Source organism: Hesperophylax consimilis, chromosome 26 (assembly GCF_061612785.1).
Source record: "Hesperophylax consimilis isolate HC1 chromosome 26, BYU_Hcon_1.0, whole genome shotgun sequence".
Taxonomy (NCBI): Eukaryota; Metazoa; Arthropoda; class Insecta; order Trichoptera; family Limnephilidae; genus Hesperophylax; species Hesperophylax consimilis.
Window position 1 is genome coordinate 22,900,389 of NC_142861.1, and position 16,307 is coordinate 22,916,695.

Here is a 16,307-nt window from a genome sequence, read left to right on the forward strand (position 1 = left end):
AAACAAACGCCATGGTAATGAGTCAACTTTATGACCATACGCGCCATGTAATATTTACACCATGTTTTTTTAGTATGGCTGTATGTAGTTATACTTACAAGTAATCAAACCTAACTCTGTGCGCGTAATAATATTGTAATATTTTTATATTTCAGAGGTTTTACACCTGTCCAAGCCAGTGTCAGGCAGCCCCTTCACTTGCCAAGCGTTTGATCCCAACAAGGTACACCTCACCAACACGCCGCATGGTAATGTCAGTGTACATACTCCAATCTGCTTCACAGGTAAGCTATTTTCCCTATCGTCAAACATACTAATTTCGTTTGTCTGTGCGTGAAATGTTAGTTCTTTGTGAATTATTCCTGTGTGAAAATTTTCACATTCGATTTATTTTATTCTCAAATTTACTTTGAATTTAAGTGTCATTTTCAAAATTGGAACTTATTGTTCACACAAGTGATAAAATTTATTTAATTTAATTATTTAGTAATTATTAGATATGTGAAATGTGTATTTATTTTGTTAAAATTTTTGACAAATTTTGTGATTTTCAAGTTTATTAGTAACGCTGTTCATTTTAAAGGTAAATTTCTGATTGTCTGTCTAATTTATCAAAAAAACCAAAATTATATTAAAAAGAAAATTGTAATATTTGTTTTTGAAACGGGTTCACGGGTCTGCGCTAGTGGTAAAATAAATATGGCCAGCAAACCCTTCAGGGCTTTGAAATCTAAGTGACTGGTGCGAGTTTAGTTCCGCAGTTGCTTTGTGCAGCAGCCTGCAGTTTGAAGATTTATTTATTTATTAACGGACATTGTCCAAATTACAAAATAATAACACGAATAAAGTAAAAAGAAAAATACGGGAGTAGACAAAAGGTACATGAAAGCAAAGACATATGGTAGATATAATATAAGAAAATAAAGTGACCAGTCGAATCAAGTCAAGAATACGCCGTGGGTCAGGACCACGGGACACTTAAATATTCCGTCACTTGTTTAACGACTGGCAAAAATCATTTAGACTTATCCCAAAAAAGTTAAGGTTTTGACTTGAGTTGACCAGTCTACACATTCTGGACAATGGTGAATAATATCCATAATTTGTCGAATGATGGTTGAGGAAGAGCAGTTCATTATTTCTGAGTCTGTGCGAGGGGATATTGAAGGGAATGAGTTGCAGTAGAGTAGGTGAATCAATAATACCATTTATAATTTTGAAGAAGCAAATGAGGTCATTTCTTTCCCGACGGACTACCAAAGGAGAGAGGTTTAGAGTTAGTTCAATTTCATCATATGAGTATTTGCCATTTTCTAAACCTAGAAGATTGCCCTGATGATAACCACATCCGATAGGAGAGAACATCAGAAGAATAGATTCTATCTCCGAGGAATTGTGGTTCTATGTAATTTTGTCATTCTTTTAGTTTAAACTGCATGGAACCAGCGGGACTGTGACATCCACAATTTGGTTACGTTGTAAGACTGAAGGGAGGGGGGAGGTTCCCCTCGTATGATGATGGGAGATGGAGAGAAGAAGGTGGAGAAGTATTTGGCTTTTCAAACCTGAAGCCATTTCAAGGAACGTTTCGATCCTGAATGGTTGTCTTTCACCATGACGATAATGATATTAGCTATCGCACTGAAACAGGGTGAAAATGAATGTATGTGAATGAAGTTTATATAATATGTGCAATAATCCATATTAGTTAATTGATATTTTGATCTCGTTTATCTGTCAAATTAAATCTATTTATAATTCAATTTAATCTTCTAGTTAACACCGCCGGGGCCGGTTTGGCCGAGCTGGAGGTGACAGCCACGGGGCCTCAGGGGCAAGGCTTGGCCATAGAGGCTCTGCCCCCCAGCGAGGGAGAGGGGGGCCAGAGCGGCGAAGGGGGTCACAGTGTGCAGTTGTTGCCCAATACGCCCGGACACTACAGGATATACTGCTCTTATGGAGGTTAGAAAACAAGAATTATTAACCATTAGGAACCTGAAATTTTGGCATTATTTTGCATCAAAGGTTATGTTTTTTTTTTATATTTGTGACCAAAAAGAGTGGAGTAACGTTTTTTTTTTTTTAAATTGAAAAAAAAAAGTTCATTTATTTATTTACAGTAATAGTATGTACCTTTACATATTATATAGAAAAAATCGTTTTCATCCATATAAATAAAAATATAAATGTTTATTTGTTAAAAATCCAAAATTTCAGTCCTCTCGGGTACATAGATCCTGAAAAAACTGCTTTTATTATTCAAACCCAAGTCTTGCATTGTGCCCATGAGAATGGTGATTTTTCTTCAAATGCCCTTAATCTACAAAAGTTCTCCACCGATTGCTTTGAAATTTTGACACAACGTTGCATTCAAATACAAGTGTGTTTTTATATATCTATATTATATAAATGTCACCTGTGACAGGTAAAAACATGCTCTTTATGAAAATACAGCGCCATCTGTTGGACTTAAGAGCAACACGTCATATTGTTTTGACAATAGAGATTGAATCACAGCAACGCGTGGCGGGGTTAGTATGTCTGTACTGTAGACACGTTACTGTGATTCAAATTCACTAAAATTTACATAAAGCAAAATTTAAACTGTTTTAAAAAAAGATGCGAAATGCTTTTTGTAAATTCTTTCGGTGCCATTCAAAATATCTGCTACTTCTGCAAATTGGATTGACTTCTGCAAAGCCTAAGCTGTGTTATATTTTTAGTTCGCACGACTCTATTAGGAATATGAAATGATACATTTTATTGGTATTCAATCTTCTCAAAACCAGAGACAAAGTAATATTTAGCTTCTTTACCCGTAGGAGCCGGCAAGAATATTCAATAAATAAAAACACATTTTTGTTAAGGCCAACATGAAGACAATACAATTCTTGATCAAGTGACTTTAGTGATTTTAGTGTTTAACAAACCCAATAGAATATATCCAAAGGAAAAATGAATATGTAAGGTCGATACTGATATTGCAGTGCTTCGTGACGTGCGTGGGCACAATTCTTCAACACTGCAATTGCAGGGCTCTGGCTCCCAAGGGTTAACAGAATATCTTCTGAAAAATACGAAGTTTGTAAACTGCAAAATGCCAATATTCACGTAAATTCCAAAATTTAGAACATACAGCTGCCTGCAAATTTAAAGCTTTCTTCGAAATACCATTTATTGTAGAATTTATAAATTTATCTGTATTGTTTTCTAGGAGTCAGTGTCCCAGGCAGCCCGCTATCCGTAGGGGTTGTATCAGGTCGCAGCGGGGGCACAGGGGCCACAGCGGGCACTCTGAATGCCCAGGGGGCTCTAGGGGCCTCCACCAGGGCTTCCGGGGCTGGTTTGACGGTGGCACACGTAGGAAAAGAGTCGGTGTTTACTGTTATATCACCGCATGCTCAGCCCAATGTCCAGGTAATAAAAATTATCTTCTGTTTACATTGTATGAAAATCAGTTTTAGTCGTAATAACTGTAATAAATAGATATATATATTTATCCTATCTATGCGGCTATTGCATATGTGATCCATGACGTTTCACCAAAAGGTATACATTCATTACGTCATAACGTGCCACATGATGGGATAGATTGCGTTTCAAAGGTGGCCATTATAAAGGTTGTAAAACTGTCTTCAACGCCTTGAAGAATTCTTACCTAGAATTTCCAAGAAGTTCCATATGTTATGTTTTAAGAAATATTGAAGTAGAGACGGTTTGTAATAATTGATACCCTTTACTACCCATGAACAATTGTAAAATTGTATTAGATCATTTCATCATTGTATTTAGATCACTGTATCATTAGATCATTTCATAATTGTATTAGATCATATCATCACTGTATTAGATCATTTCATCATTGTATTAGATCATTTCATTATCGTATTAGATTATTTCATCGTTGTATTTAGATGACTGCATCATTGTATTAGATCATTTCAACATTGTATTTAGATCACTGAATCATTGTTTTGGATCATTTATCATTGTATTAGATCATTTCATCATTGTATGTAGATGACTGCATCATTGTATTAGATCATTTCAACATTGTATTTAGATCACTGAATCATTGTTTTGGATCATTTATCATTGTATTAGATCATTTCATCATTGTATGTAGATGACTGCATCATTGTATTAGATCATTTCATCATTGTATTAGATCACTGCATAATTGAATTAGATTAATGCATTATTGTATTACATCATTTTATTAGATCATTATCGTGGAACTATATATTGTTCCAGATCGAGCAAGTATCCGGCCACGAGGAATCCTGGAGCGAGGGTGCAGGTCAACTCCTGGAGTGCGCAGTGGCGGGGCTGGGCCGAGGAGAGTGGCGCTGCTCTTACATCCCGCTGTTTGTGGGGCTCTACGAGGTGCGCCTATCCTGCCCCCACCAGGGCCCCCTGCCCGGCAGCCCTTGGGACCTCAAGGTGACAATCCTTTTTCTGTCCTTTTGGTGTCCTCTCCTATAAGTAGGTTTTAAAACTACGAGATGTGGCATATTCATTTACCACTTGTTTGATCAATCTTTCCCTGGATTCTCAGTTTGTATTTGTCACTCCTGTGAGATTACCGGGGGGTGATGTCTCCCCTATATCTACATATACAGTGTACATGGTCACTTTTTTTTGGGTTCTGTGTGATGTAGATTCACCTGTTTCCCGCTTGCACTATGACTTTCTGGACACTGTGTACATCCACATTAATTTTAACGTCTTCCTTTGTAATAAAATTATTGTATGTATTCAATACATTTCTAATCCTTCTTCATTTTTGTTCAGGTCATAGACACATCAGCCGTCACTGTGGTCGGGGGCTGGGCACTGCAGTTGGAGACGGGGGGCGGAGGGCGCCTGCGTGTACCCGCCAAGCTGGTCTTCCTGACGGCCGGCGCGGGGCCCGGGGAACTCCAAGCCATGCTCGGAGGCCGATCTGCAGGTAACCTAACATAACCTTCTTACTTCTGAGAACCTGACATCTGTTGAAAGCTAGCATTGTATCGAGTACAAAATATAAATTTAACAATTGTTTCATTTGATAACATGACAAAAAAGTGACATTGAAGAAAAGTGAGGTGAAAAAGAACAGACAACCAAACTTATTCTATTGTTTATCATTATCTTTTTTATCCGATTACCATTTCATTCACTAGCCACATTATTCTCTCAACACTAGTTGCCACCAGTTGACATTTCGAAGCATTTTGTCATTCTCTACGTTAAGTATGACATGATACTCTCCCCTCTATATATGTACATATATTGAATATAAAAATGTAAGACAACCATCTAACAAAATTTAATATGATACACATACGAGTTTTTTTTATAGTTTATGGTCTTGCCTTCTTCTAAAATGTATCATTTCTTACTCTCTTTTCAGTGGTGGAAACCGTATCGGACCGTTCTGTCGTTACCCTCACGCCCCCAGAAGGCTCTCTATCGGGGGCAGAGCTCCCCCTGGAACTGATGTACGGAGGCGTAGCGGTGGCGGGCGCACCCAGGGCTGCCATCGTGGTTGGAGGGGCACCGGGCACTGCAGGGGCTCAGGGCAGCGGGGCCTCCGAGAGGGTGCTGCTGGCTGGAAGGGGACTCGCCACGGCGCATGTGGGAGAAACGGCGCATTTCACAATCGGTAAATTGTTTTTCTTACAATAACGTATTGTTTTTTTTTGTAAAGTGAAGTAAAATAGTAAATGGCAAGTACCAAGTGTCGCACCGGAGTCTCAACCTTATCACACAGATGACAGGTGATGTAGGTATTTACTATCAACAGGACAGCGTACATAAAACCCCCGATGAGAAGGAAGAGGACGAATGTCGATGACGTCCGTATGAGCTCTAGCTGCGACTATTATATCACACTGTCGCAGCCGGTGAATTCTGCTTACGAACAAGACGTCTATTTTAGATTGGTGCGCGAATTCCTCGCTTTATTTATCTGTCTTTAGCAGAGCTTTCATACTAAATAATGAATCTTTTACAATTGTTTTTTTTTATTAGTTTTCTCTTTGCAGTAAACAATTACTTAATGTATGTCACTTTTTAATTCATGCTTATTGTAATTGATTTCCAGATGGTTCCCAAGCTGGCAACGGTGCCCCCGAGGTGGTCTTGCAGACACGTTCGCTTGGCCGGGCCGTCGGGGTGGCCCTCACACGGGCCGGACCTGCTCTATGGAAGGCAGCCTACTCCGCCCCTCAACCCGGGCATTACTTGCTCCGGGTGCTGTGGGATAACAGACTTGTCAAAGGTAGATTTGGACCGTCAGACCTCTGAGGAGTAGTGTTATGAAATTACTCATAGGCCGAATAATTCTTGGAAATTTATATACTTCAATCCATCTATTAGTTCATATGTTGATGAGTACTAACTTAACTTTTGTTGGTTTCAGGCTGTCCATTATCAGTGGTGGTATCAGGCGGTGCGGACGCCTCTCTAGTGACCTGCTCGGGAGTGGGGCTCTCGCAGGGTGTGGTGGGCCGCGAGATACGCTCCTGGATAGACACGCGGCGTGCGGGGCCTGGAGAACTAACCGCACACTGCACAGGTAACAATACTTTACCATTCCCGAAGGGGTAATCCCAAAAGCCATCGAGTCATTTCACAGCCGAGAACAAGCTCTACAAACAAAACGTATGCTGGCCACATAAGAGCGGGTCGTTTCTATGACTCATTCTTGTGTTCAACAGCTCAGCGGTGAATGATTTGCCTTCTTCTCTCCTATAACAAGTCTCTTCAAGATGCAGGTTCACCCCTTCTTTTCCTAAGAGGAATATTGTTGATACTTATTGTTGATTTTATTTCTAGAGAATGATATAAATTGATACATGAGTATTTCTCAAAAAAAGTGTACATTTTGGGAAAATAAAGTGTGCCTACAAACAGTTCAAAAATTTCACATGTTTTTAATTAATCATACAAAAAAAATATGCACCATTTTGTAGAATAAATATTAGGCTTTAAAATATCGAAAAATAAACATTACAATCGTATTAATTCGCAAATATTTTAAATTTTTTAAAAATATCGATTTTTACCTTCCATACAAAATAAAATTGCCACCCTACCCACCTCATTTGTTTATACTTCATAAAATGCGATAATAACGTTATAATATGTGATTTTTTGTAAGTTTTAGGGTCTTAATTAAATGTAGTTTCTGTAAAAAGGTAATTTTCTATGGGGTTTCATAATAAATTAATAATTTATGCACAAAAAACAAAGTGAGACATCACCATTTACTTTTTAGTAACTACTCTTTAGTTACGTTTTATTAGTACTTCCACCGTAATTTTTTAACCCATTTGTAAAATTTAACATGGGCAACACTAGCCTCTTTCTGATTAATTGTTGGTCTGACTTATCCGCCATAACATTAATTGTTAAAATCAGTAATAACGTGTTTCTTTAGTGGGACCACTATTTCGTAACAGAAAATATTTTAGCCTTTTTTCACAAAACGGTAAGTCTTTTTCTACTCATCTTTTTGTAACATGTGCGGTACGAACATTGCTAAGCTTACATATTAACATTTTTAAATTTTATCAAACCATTGACTTTTTATAACATAAATTCTTATTACAATTTCGTAACGTTTGTTATTAATTTCGTAACGTAACGAAAAAGTTCAATGTAAAGCTGAGTGTACACAGTTACAACTTGTATTTATTGTAAGTGTGTCTAGCATTTTTATGAAAGTCTTGAGAGTGATGTGGAGTGAAATGTGGAGTGACTATCTTAAAAACGAAAAACTGGAAAATATACATACAAAAAAGAAAGTGGTTTGTAAGGGCCTTATCTCTAAATCTCTATCACTAAATGACTATATTCATGCGCCAAAGCGGAGTGATAAACCAAAGACTGAAAAACTGACCAAATGTGTCTCGGAAAGATTTCAATTATTATAAAGATGAGGAAGAAATTTATAAAACGCTAATGGATAGTGATTCAAACTAAATAATTGTATGTTATTAAATTTTTAATAGTTTAAACAGTCCCTGTTCTTTAATTTCTTAAGATTTGTTGAATATTGTGTTAGGTACTTCAATTTGGGAGCTGATAATTTGATTAAAAAACATTTATTTATACTCCCTTGTTTTTTTTAAACCCCTTTGGTATTACAAAATACAAATATTTGGGTCGTGAGTTTATGTATGTTTGTAGTATGTACAATAAATAAAAAAGTAAAGGATAATTACTTACATTTAAAAAAGACGACAACTAATTAAATTGAATAATTAATAAAAAAAGTAAAATAAAATTTGCCATTGTGTAAACAAGCCTTATGTTTACTATTTAGTTACGTCTTATGACTATTTCGTAACACTATTTCGTAACTACATTTTCGTTACGTACATTTATTTTGAGAAATACTCATATATCAATATTTAAAAAGAGTAAATTATAATTATACCACTCTTGTAAGCGATCGAGATTAGACTGTAGAATATTACAATCGTCGATGGAGGTAATCATTTTGTAAATCAAGTCATCGGCAAACAAGAGTATGTTTACTCCTTTAAATATTGTTACAATATCATTGATAAATATTAAAAATAATACAGGTCCCAAGTAAGAACCCTGTGAAATATTTACTGTTGTTTTCACATATGATTTATAAATTCGCACTGCAGAAAACACTAGAATATTTTAACCCTTTTTTTTCCTATTAGAACGGGTTGGTTGTGGAAATTACAGCTAGGCAATAAGCACGCCCATAAACCATCGTAATAAATATAAATTTATTTCTTACATCGTGTTGTCTAACATTCCAGGTCCCCGTAAGGTGGCTTACTGTGAGCTGTACGAACACGGCGACGCCACCTTCACGCTGAATGTGAAGCCGCAGGAGGCAGGCAAGCACCAGCTGACCGTGAAGTATGCCGGGGAGCATGTACCCGGGTCCCCCTTCCAACTGCGGGTGGCTGGAGCCCCCGATGCCTCCAAGGTAACTAACATAACCTAACAAATAAACCGTGGCATGACAACATAGAACATTGAAGAAAAATAATAAACCTTACCTAATTTTAAATGTAGACTCGTTATATCAAAAAAATTAGCGTCCTTGCGAGAGCTCTGAAGGGGTACCATCAGTACCTAAAACAGAGCGGGGAAGTGGTGGGCCTCCTCCAGAAACCTAACCTATTATTTTATCCTGCTCTGTTTTTTTACCGTTCTGTTTTATCTGATTATTCTAACAAACGGTCATTCATGTTTCATACAATTTTTTGAAAAACCAACCCCGGAATTTTTTATCAATAAAATTTATTTTTTATCAGTAAAAAATCACAGAATAGTCTGCATTCTAAATTAAAATAATTTTCTGTTAAAAATGTTATATTATAAGCAGGTACTTTATCGCTTTTCTGAATTCTTCACATAAACAGTTCCAATTTTGAAAATTACACTTAAATCGTCATCTTAAAGATCATCGGTAATCTTCCTCTGTTTCCATTTTGCCATGACCATAAGTTTGTACTATTATTATAATGGTTTTGTTAATAGGTGCGAGTGTACGGGCCGGGAGTGGAGGCTGGCGTTCTGGCCACCTTCCAATCGCGCTTCATCTGCGACACGCGAGGAGCGGGCGCCGGCCAACTGACGGTCAGGGTTCGCGGGCCCAAGGGAGCCTTCCGCGTCGAGATGCAGCGGGAGAGTCAGAAGGATCGCACCATTCTCTGCAAGGTATTATCTCTATTAATGTGTTCTCTGCAGGTAATTGGTTAATTTACTATATAACACATGTGATTCTTTGCAAGTAATGTGTTAATTTATTATAGTATATGTGATTCTCTTCCAGCAATGAGTTTTTTTTTAATATATTACCTGCTTCTCTGTAAATAACTAGGTAATTGACTATGTAGGTACATATCTTAAAAGTCATTCTTATGCAAGGTATAACCTAAAGAGGTTATTACCTGTCATCATACTCTGCAAGTAGTAATGAGTTAATTTACTATATTACATTGATTCTCTGCAAGTAATGAGTTAATTTACTGAATTACATGCGATTCTCTTCAAGTCCATAATGAGTTAATTTACTACTTATATTGCAAGTATCGAGTTTTTTTTTACTATATCATCATTTTCTGTAAGTTACCATTTTTTAATTTATTACCTGTTATTATTCTCTGCAATTGATGTGGCTTACCATATTGCACATCATTCTTTACAATACATGAATTAGTTAACTGGCTTAATAACTATGAATACTAACTATAAATGAATGCTTTTATTCACATTATTAAAATAAATTAAACAAATACTGATATCTCCCATCAAATGTCTTTCCAATTAAAAGCCGCTCGCTTGCTTGCCGCTACAGCCCGTTAACAAAGCTGCGTTGTTATTCCCACAGTTTGACCCCACGGAGCCCGGAGACTACAGGGTGGAGGTGAAGTGGGCGGGCAAGCTGGTACCCGGCTCCCCGTTCCCAGTCATGATATTCGACACGCAGGAGGAGCTACGGCGCTACATGCACAGCGGACAGGTGCCCTCCTAACACCCACACAGTATGTCACACCTCTAGCTGCACCTAACCTAACAATACTTACTTCTGAACCTAACCTAACCTAACCTAACTTTACACTCTTTCTAGTGTAACTAAATCTTGTTTCTAACCTTGCGTCAGAGGCGGTCGGTCCATGTATGCCGCTGAAGGGCTAAACCGATAGAAATGTATTGTGGGCGAATCTGGCGTGTCCGAAATAAGCACAAATTTCTGTTCAGGTAGAATTCAAATTTAATATCAAAATTAATTCCTGAAGCGATTTGGCATAGGGGTCAAGGTGTCAACATTTCTTAATCCGTGGCGTCTGTGCCCCTTGAATCCGAGTTTTAAATTTTGCTCCGTTGCGTGCCTTCCTCGAATCAGAGTTCTAGGTAAGTACTGATGCTCTTCTTTGATTGGTCGAAAACAGAACTTTCGTTCTAAATTATGATTGGTTCAGAGATATGGCCAGTGAAATAGAGCATCTTTATTGGCCAATAAAGTTCAAAATTATGCCACCAAAGCCTTAGAAAAAAATAGTAATTGCAAGTGATTTATTCAAGACGTCAGTCTGTTTTGTGAGTGCCACAAGTATTTGCAAGATTTAGAGTGTAATATCTAATTATTTTAATAATAAAACATACATTTTTAGACAAGTGTCTTAAGGGTAAACGTAATGTACGTTAAAATCTACACTGAAACATTCTAATTTTGTATACGTTTAGTATAGAAATATTGATAAATTCTAATTTTGTATACGTTTAGTATAGAAATATTGATAAATTCTAATTGTATCCAGGCAATAAAGCTAGCATGGGCGTTGAGATTGGCTAGCGCACTCAGTGGATATTTTCTGGACTGCGGCTCGCGCACGCCACGGGTTAATGCAGTTTGTGACAGTTTTTCCAATCAGTATATATAAGAGCGGGAGCACACAGAGAGCGGTCAGGAGTTCCTAGTTCCGCGTTCGGCGTTCATTAGAATGTACTGATACTATAACAACAACGCACACAGCGAGCAGTCAGACCGCTGCGGTCAAAACGGAACGTCGCGTTCTAAGAGTTCTTTACCCGCCGAGGCAGAGAACGCCAGAACGCCGCGATGTCTGAGGTTACAAACACGGAAAAGTTAATTGAATTAGTTAGGGAAAGGAGAGGATATTATACGATTTAAGTGATGTAAATTATAAAAACCGCGACAAAAAAGCCGAAGCTTGGTTTGAAATTGCTACTAGTAAATTTAAATTTTATTATTAGTAAATTCGCCTTGTTCTTCTCGCGTTGTGTTGATTGGGTGCACTCAATACTTCCTTCCTTTTTAGAAGCTGCTAAGCTCCACAAGAGCAATAATTCTTCATCGGATGATGAACTTTCTAGTGACATGTTGCATATGCAAAGTCCCAAACGAAACTAGAACGCGAGAATTTGAACGCCGCTTGTGTGCTTTGGAACTCTTGAGCGGTCAACGGTCACTAGAACGCAGAACTCTGACCGCTCTCTGTGTGCTCCCGCTCTAACACTTTTAGGATTATTAGGGTTCAGCATTAAAAGCACTGCTGCTTGCCTAGCGCCAGCGAAAATCTTTCTCTACGCTTAAAATTTCTCCATTAAAATATTACAGAATTCACAAAAACCTCATTAATATTTATAGAGACGACGGGCTAAGCTTAAGAGGAACAGCTGTGTGGCCTTTTTCTTTCAAATTACAAAATTTCGATTTGTGACCAAAATTTTGGCCAGAATACTTAACCAAACTGAAAAATTATGAATTTTATTATCAAGTCAAAAGGTATATCAAAATCTACTATGGATAAGTGCTACCTTATTTATTTGTGTGATAATTATAAAATAAAGGCATCTGACACTGTAATGTTGTCCGAAATGTTGGCCAAAGAAGGAGGAAGCGCGACACGGCACAATTACCCAAAAACTATAATATCTGAAGAAAATTAATGTTCTTAGCCATCCCACATGTTCAACATAGTGTGAGATTGCAACATTAATGTTGGCTTCCTTTGTCTCGTTTCTAACCGAACTAACTAACCTAACACATTAATTCTTACCCAACCTTACTTTTCTACCTAGCCAACTTAATTATACCTACTTTTGCTGCTTGTTGCACGGTAAAAACAAAATTGTTGGTTTTTCAAACATTGGATGTCCATCTGATCGATGAACAACGCCATTTCTTTTTCTTCGCTGATTCTTTACGTTTTAACGGTCCCCGTTAACCGCCAATGATTCTTGGTCCATTTCAGCTTTTGATCAAATTGTGATCAGCTGTCAAACATAACAGTCACGTTATTATGCTTGTCAGAAGAAAATTATTTTTTAAAATGTCATCATAAATTTATAAACAATTTTTAATTTGGAAGGCCGGTGTACAAACCATTCATTGGATAACCAACACCTATGATAGGTCACCCCAAGTTTTTAGCCACGTTTGGTGACTTAGCAGGGGTGCCTGGTTTTATGGACTTTTCCAGGTCTTCTTTCTTGCCGAACTGATTTGACCAATCGCCTTGCACCGCAGTGAGAGGAATGGATGCATATGTTCATCACTCCTCGACACTGACAGATTCCTACTCAACCTGCATACATTTTTCCTTCCCACTTGTAAACACTTGTATGGGATTTACCTCCACTCTCTTATATGAGAACATTTCTATGCTTTAGTTTATCTGTATTAGTTTTCAGTAGCGCACCAATTATTTTGCCTTCTTACATATAGTCTATCAACAAAAAAATTTAACAAACTGGAACTTAAAATTTTCATTACCGTGGCAAAACCAGTAACTCCGATTTAAAACAAATTACAGTAGATTCAAATGTGAGGTTATGACTTCCGAACCTGACAGATTGTTTAGACAGAAAAAATGACTTAACTCAATTCTAATTCAATCTAATAAATAGCTTCTTTGATTAATAAATTTTATAAATAAAAAAAAAACTTTTCCATGCAATTATCTTGATAAGTGTTGAAAAAATTCTAACAAACATGAAAATAAAATTTCCTTCGATGATGTACCACTAATTTCTGAACACCGTTTTATATTTGTGTGGAAAATAATAATAATATTTGGCTAATTTATATAGCGCTGTTTTCGTGAGAAATCACCTCAAGGGCGCTGTTAGTTTAGTTACATTATTTTTCCTTTTAACAATTTTGGTGTAAACTATTTATACGATCGCAGCGCCCTTCATTTTTGCCTACAATTGTTGACAGACTCTGTTTTCTAAATTTCTAATAAAATATTTTTGAATATTTACGACGGTGTAATATTGTATGTTTTCAGAGTACGCTACAGAAATATTTCGCAACGCACAGTGACCACAAATCTGACAGTTACGTCGCGAGAGAAATTTCGTGTTGGAAGCATTTTTGGAGAGAACTTCACCGTCGAGTAATTCGGTTCTTATGCAGCTGTAGTTAAAGTAATATCTTGCGTGGCACACTTAACTGTTTTGTACAATACCAGCCATTTTGTGTGGACAATTTTAAACGATAAAAGTGTATTTTACCACTCCACTCTTAAGCTTGAATACAATATTATGACACTTGAGTGAATAACAACACTTATGAGTGTGATTCACTTAAAATGTGTGCAATCTCTTTTACCAGATCACTTAATTTAATTGTACAAAATCATTTGTAAGTTCACTTAATTTAAGTGTGCAATTTTATGTAGCCCATTCAATTTAAGTGCGTAATTTCATGTAGCCCACATAATTTTATATGTGCAATTTGATGTACAGACTGTTATACATTCTATAATTTATGTTGTACAATTTTATGAAGGATTTTAACAAAAATACGATCTTACCAAATGTGTCAAATTTTGCAACGACCCATTGTGTTATTTATTTCCATTAGATATATTTTATCAAAAAGAATATTAAAAAAAAACTCATACACTGGTCATAGGACACAATTTTATGTAGATGGCTACTTCATAAAAACAGTTAAGAAATTATTGAAAGTTAAATTGAACAGCCGCCACCTTGAAAGTCAATACGCACAGGAATTTTGAATACTTTAATTTTTAAAAAGAAATGAATTATGAAAATGTCAGTTCACTGATTCGAAGATGGCTTCCGTTTGAATTCGATTTAAGATTCTGGTAAACCAGCAAGTTTTTACGGCAATTTTTTGCTGGCAATATATTGCCTTAAAAACTTTCTTGTTCACAATTCATCTCACAATTTTGAAAAGTGTTTTCACAAATATTTTTATAAATTCCATTTTCTACAAAATTTTCAAAAAAGCGAAAATATAATTTTGAAATGTTTATTATAAAATCTATTTATTTAAAAAAAAAAAAAATTTATGTAAATTTTTGGGATCTAATAGGAAGTTTGGAGGAGTGATGGGCGGAAAAAGTTGAGGTGTTTTGAAGTCCACTATATTTGTGAGGACATTGTTATGTACAAAAGAATATTATCGCCAGTTGTTGACATTCCATTTTCTCAATGTATATAATAATACTTGCAACTTTTTAATTTATTGTTTTTAACACCTTTTGCATCATGTTATAAATAAATAATATTTTTTAAAAAATCAACTTTTTTTTTTCCAAAATTTTTTCACAATTGAGTTTAAAATATAATAATGCAATCATAGAATAAAGACTAATACGTGGGCGTGGTTCGTGATCCAAATATTTGCCTAAATGAGGCTTAAATTTCCAATACAAAACTTTACGAAATTCAAATGGGATGGAGTGTGTGTAAGTGACACGGGGCACTGGACTATTGGGATAAATGGAACATTTGTATGGAAAGGAAATGGAAAAAACCCATAACTAAAGCAACAAAAAACAAGCATCGTACCATAGGTAAGAATTATTAACTTTGATTTCATCATACATTACAAAAATGGAAACTGTTTGGGTCATTAGATAATAGAAAAAATATTGCATGGAAGTGTGGCGACTGTTACCAGAAAACGCAGAATCAAAGCAGCGGAGCCAATGAAAGTTATCCATCCTGTGTGTAAGTAAAAAATGCGGGGTGTCGATGCTCGTAGATGCAATTTGCAATATTAAGGTTGATCGATAGCAACACACTTTATGTGCAGAGTTTCATAATAATAAATATTCATGGCCCATCTCCCCTGTTTCTATTATCTAAGGTTTCTGTGCTATCTGTATTGCACACACAATTTACAGTGAAATAGTAAACAATCAAACAAAAATTTGTAAAAAAATAAATACCTGCTCTAAAAAATAAATTTCAAAAACATACATATATGTATTATCAAAGAAATCAAACTTTATATTAAAATATTACTAAAAATGTATGCACGGTATTCGGAAACTAGTAGTAAAAGTGAAAACTGGTGAATCTACAGGGTTTTCCAATAAGAGGTGTTATTTTGAATAGCCCGCTATTTCGGTATAATATGTTACTTTTGAAGCTGTCATTTTTTGACATTTGACAAGTAGAAACTACGCCATTAATAAAAATGAAACGATACACGCTTCAACAACGCATTGAAATTATTAAAATTCACTTGAGTGAATCAAATGCAAATCATCTTGAGTGATGAGACCCATTTCCACCTCGGTGGCTTCGTCAACAAGCAAAATTGTCGCATCCGGGGCTCGGAAAACCCAAGAGTTATTGTTGAAAAGCCTCTCTATCCTCAACGTGTGACTGTTTGGTGCGGTTTATGGTCCGGCGGAGTCATTGGACCTTACTTTTTCGAAAATGAGGCTGGAGCAACAGTTACGGTGAATGGATTGCGCTATCGAGAGATGATTAATGATTTTTTTATGGCCGGAATTGGATGGTATTGATCTGGA

At 36.3% G+C, this 16,307-nt stretch overlaps 1 protein-coding gene across 6 annotated transcripts in view; it reads left to right on the top strand.

Moving 5' to 3' along the window:
* The window catches only part of jbug (filamin-type immunoglobulin domains fbug), a 166,294-nt gene extending 150,230 nt beyond the window's left edge, over positions 1-16,064 (top strand). For 4 of the 6 annotated variants that reach the window (XM_089647226.1, XM_089647230.1, XM_089647228.1 and 1 more), the window contains exons 43-54: positions 156-284; positions 1,777-1,962; positions 3,215-3,417; positions 4,255-4,443; positions 4,795-4,951; positions 5,396-5,647; positions 6,089-6,265; positions 6,407-6,562; positions 8,790-8,962; positions 9,520-9,699; positions 10,373-10,504; positions 13,800-16,063. In XM_089647226.1, the coding sequence (XP_089503352.1) occupies positions 156-284; positions 1,777-1,962; positions 3,215-3,417; positions 4,255-4,443; positions 4,795-4,951; positions 5,396-5,647; positions 6,089-6,265; positions 6,407-6,562; positions 8,790-8,962; positions 9,520-9,699; positions 10,373-10,504; positions 13,800-13,937 (2,072 nt within the window). In that variant the 3' untranslated portion in view covers positions 13,938-16,063. Of the gene's footprint in view, positions 1-155; positions 285-1,776; positions 1,963-3,214; positions 3,418-4,254; positions 4,444-4,794; positions 4,952-5,395; positions 5,648-6,088; positions 6,266-6,406; positions 6,563-8,789; positions 8,963-9,519; positions 9,700-10,372; positions 10,527-13,799 lie in introns of all 6 variants that reach the window. The other 2 variants (XM_089647231.1, XM_089647232.1) reach the window with 2 other exon arrangements.
* The last annotated feature ends 243 nt before the right edge of the window (positions 16,065-16,307 follow it).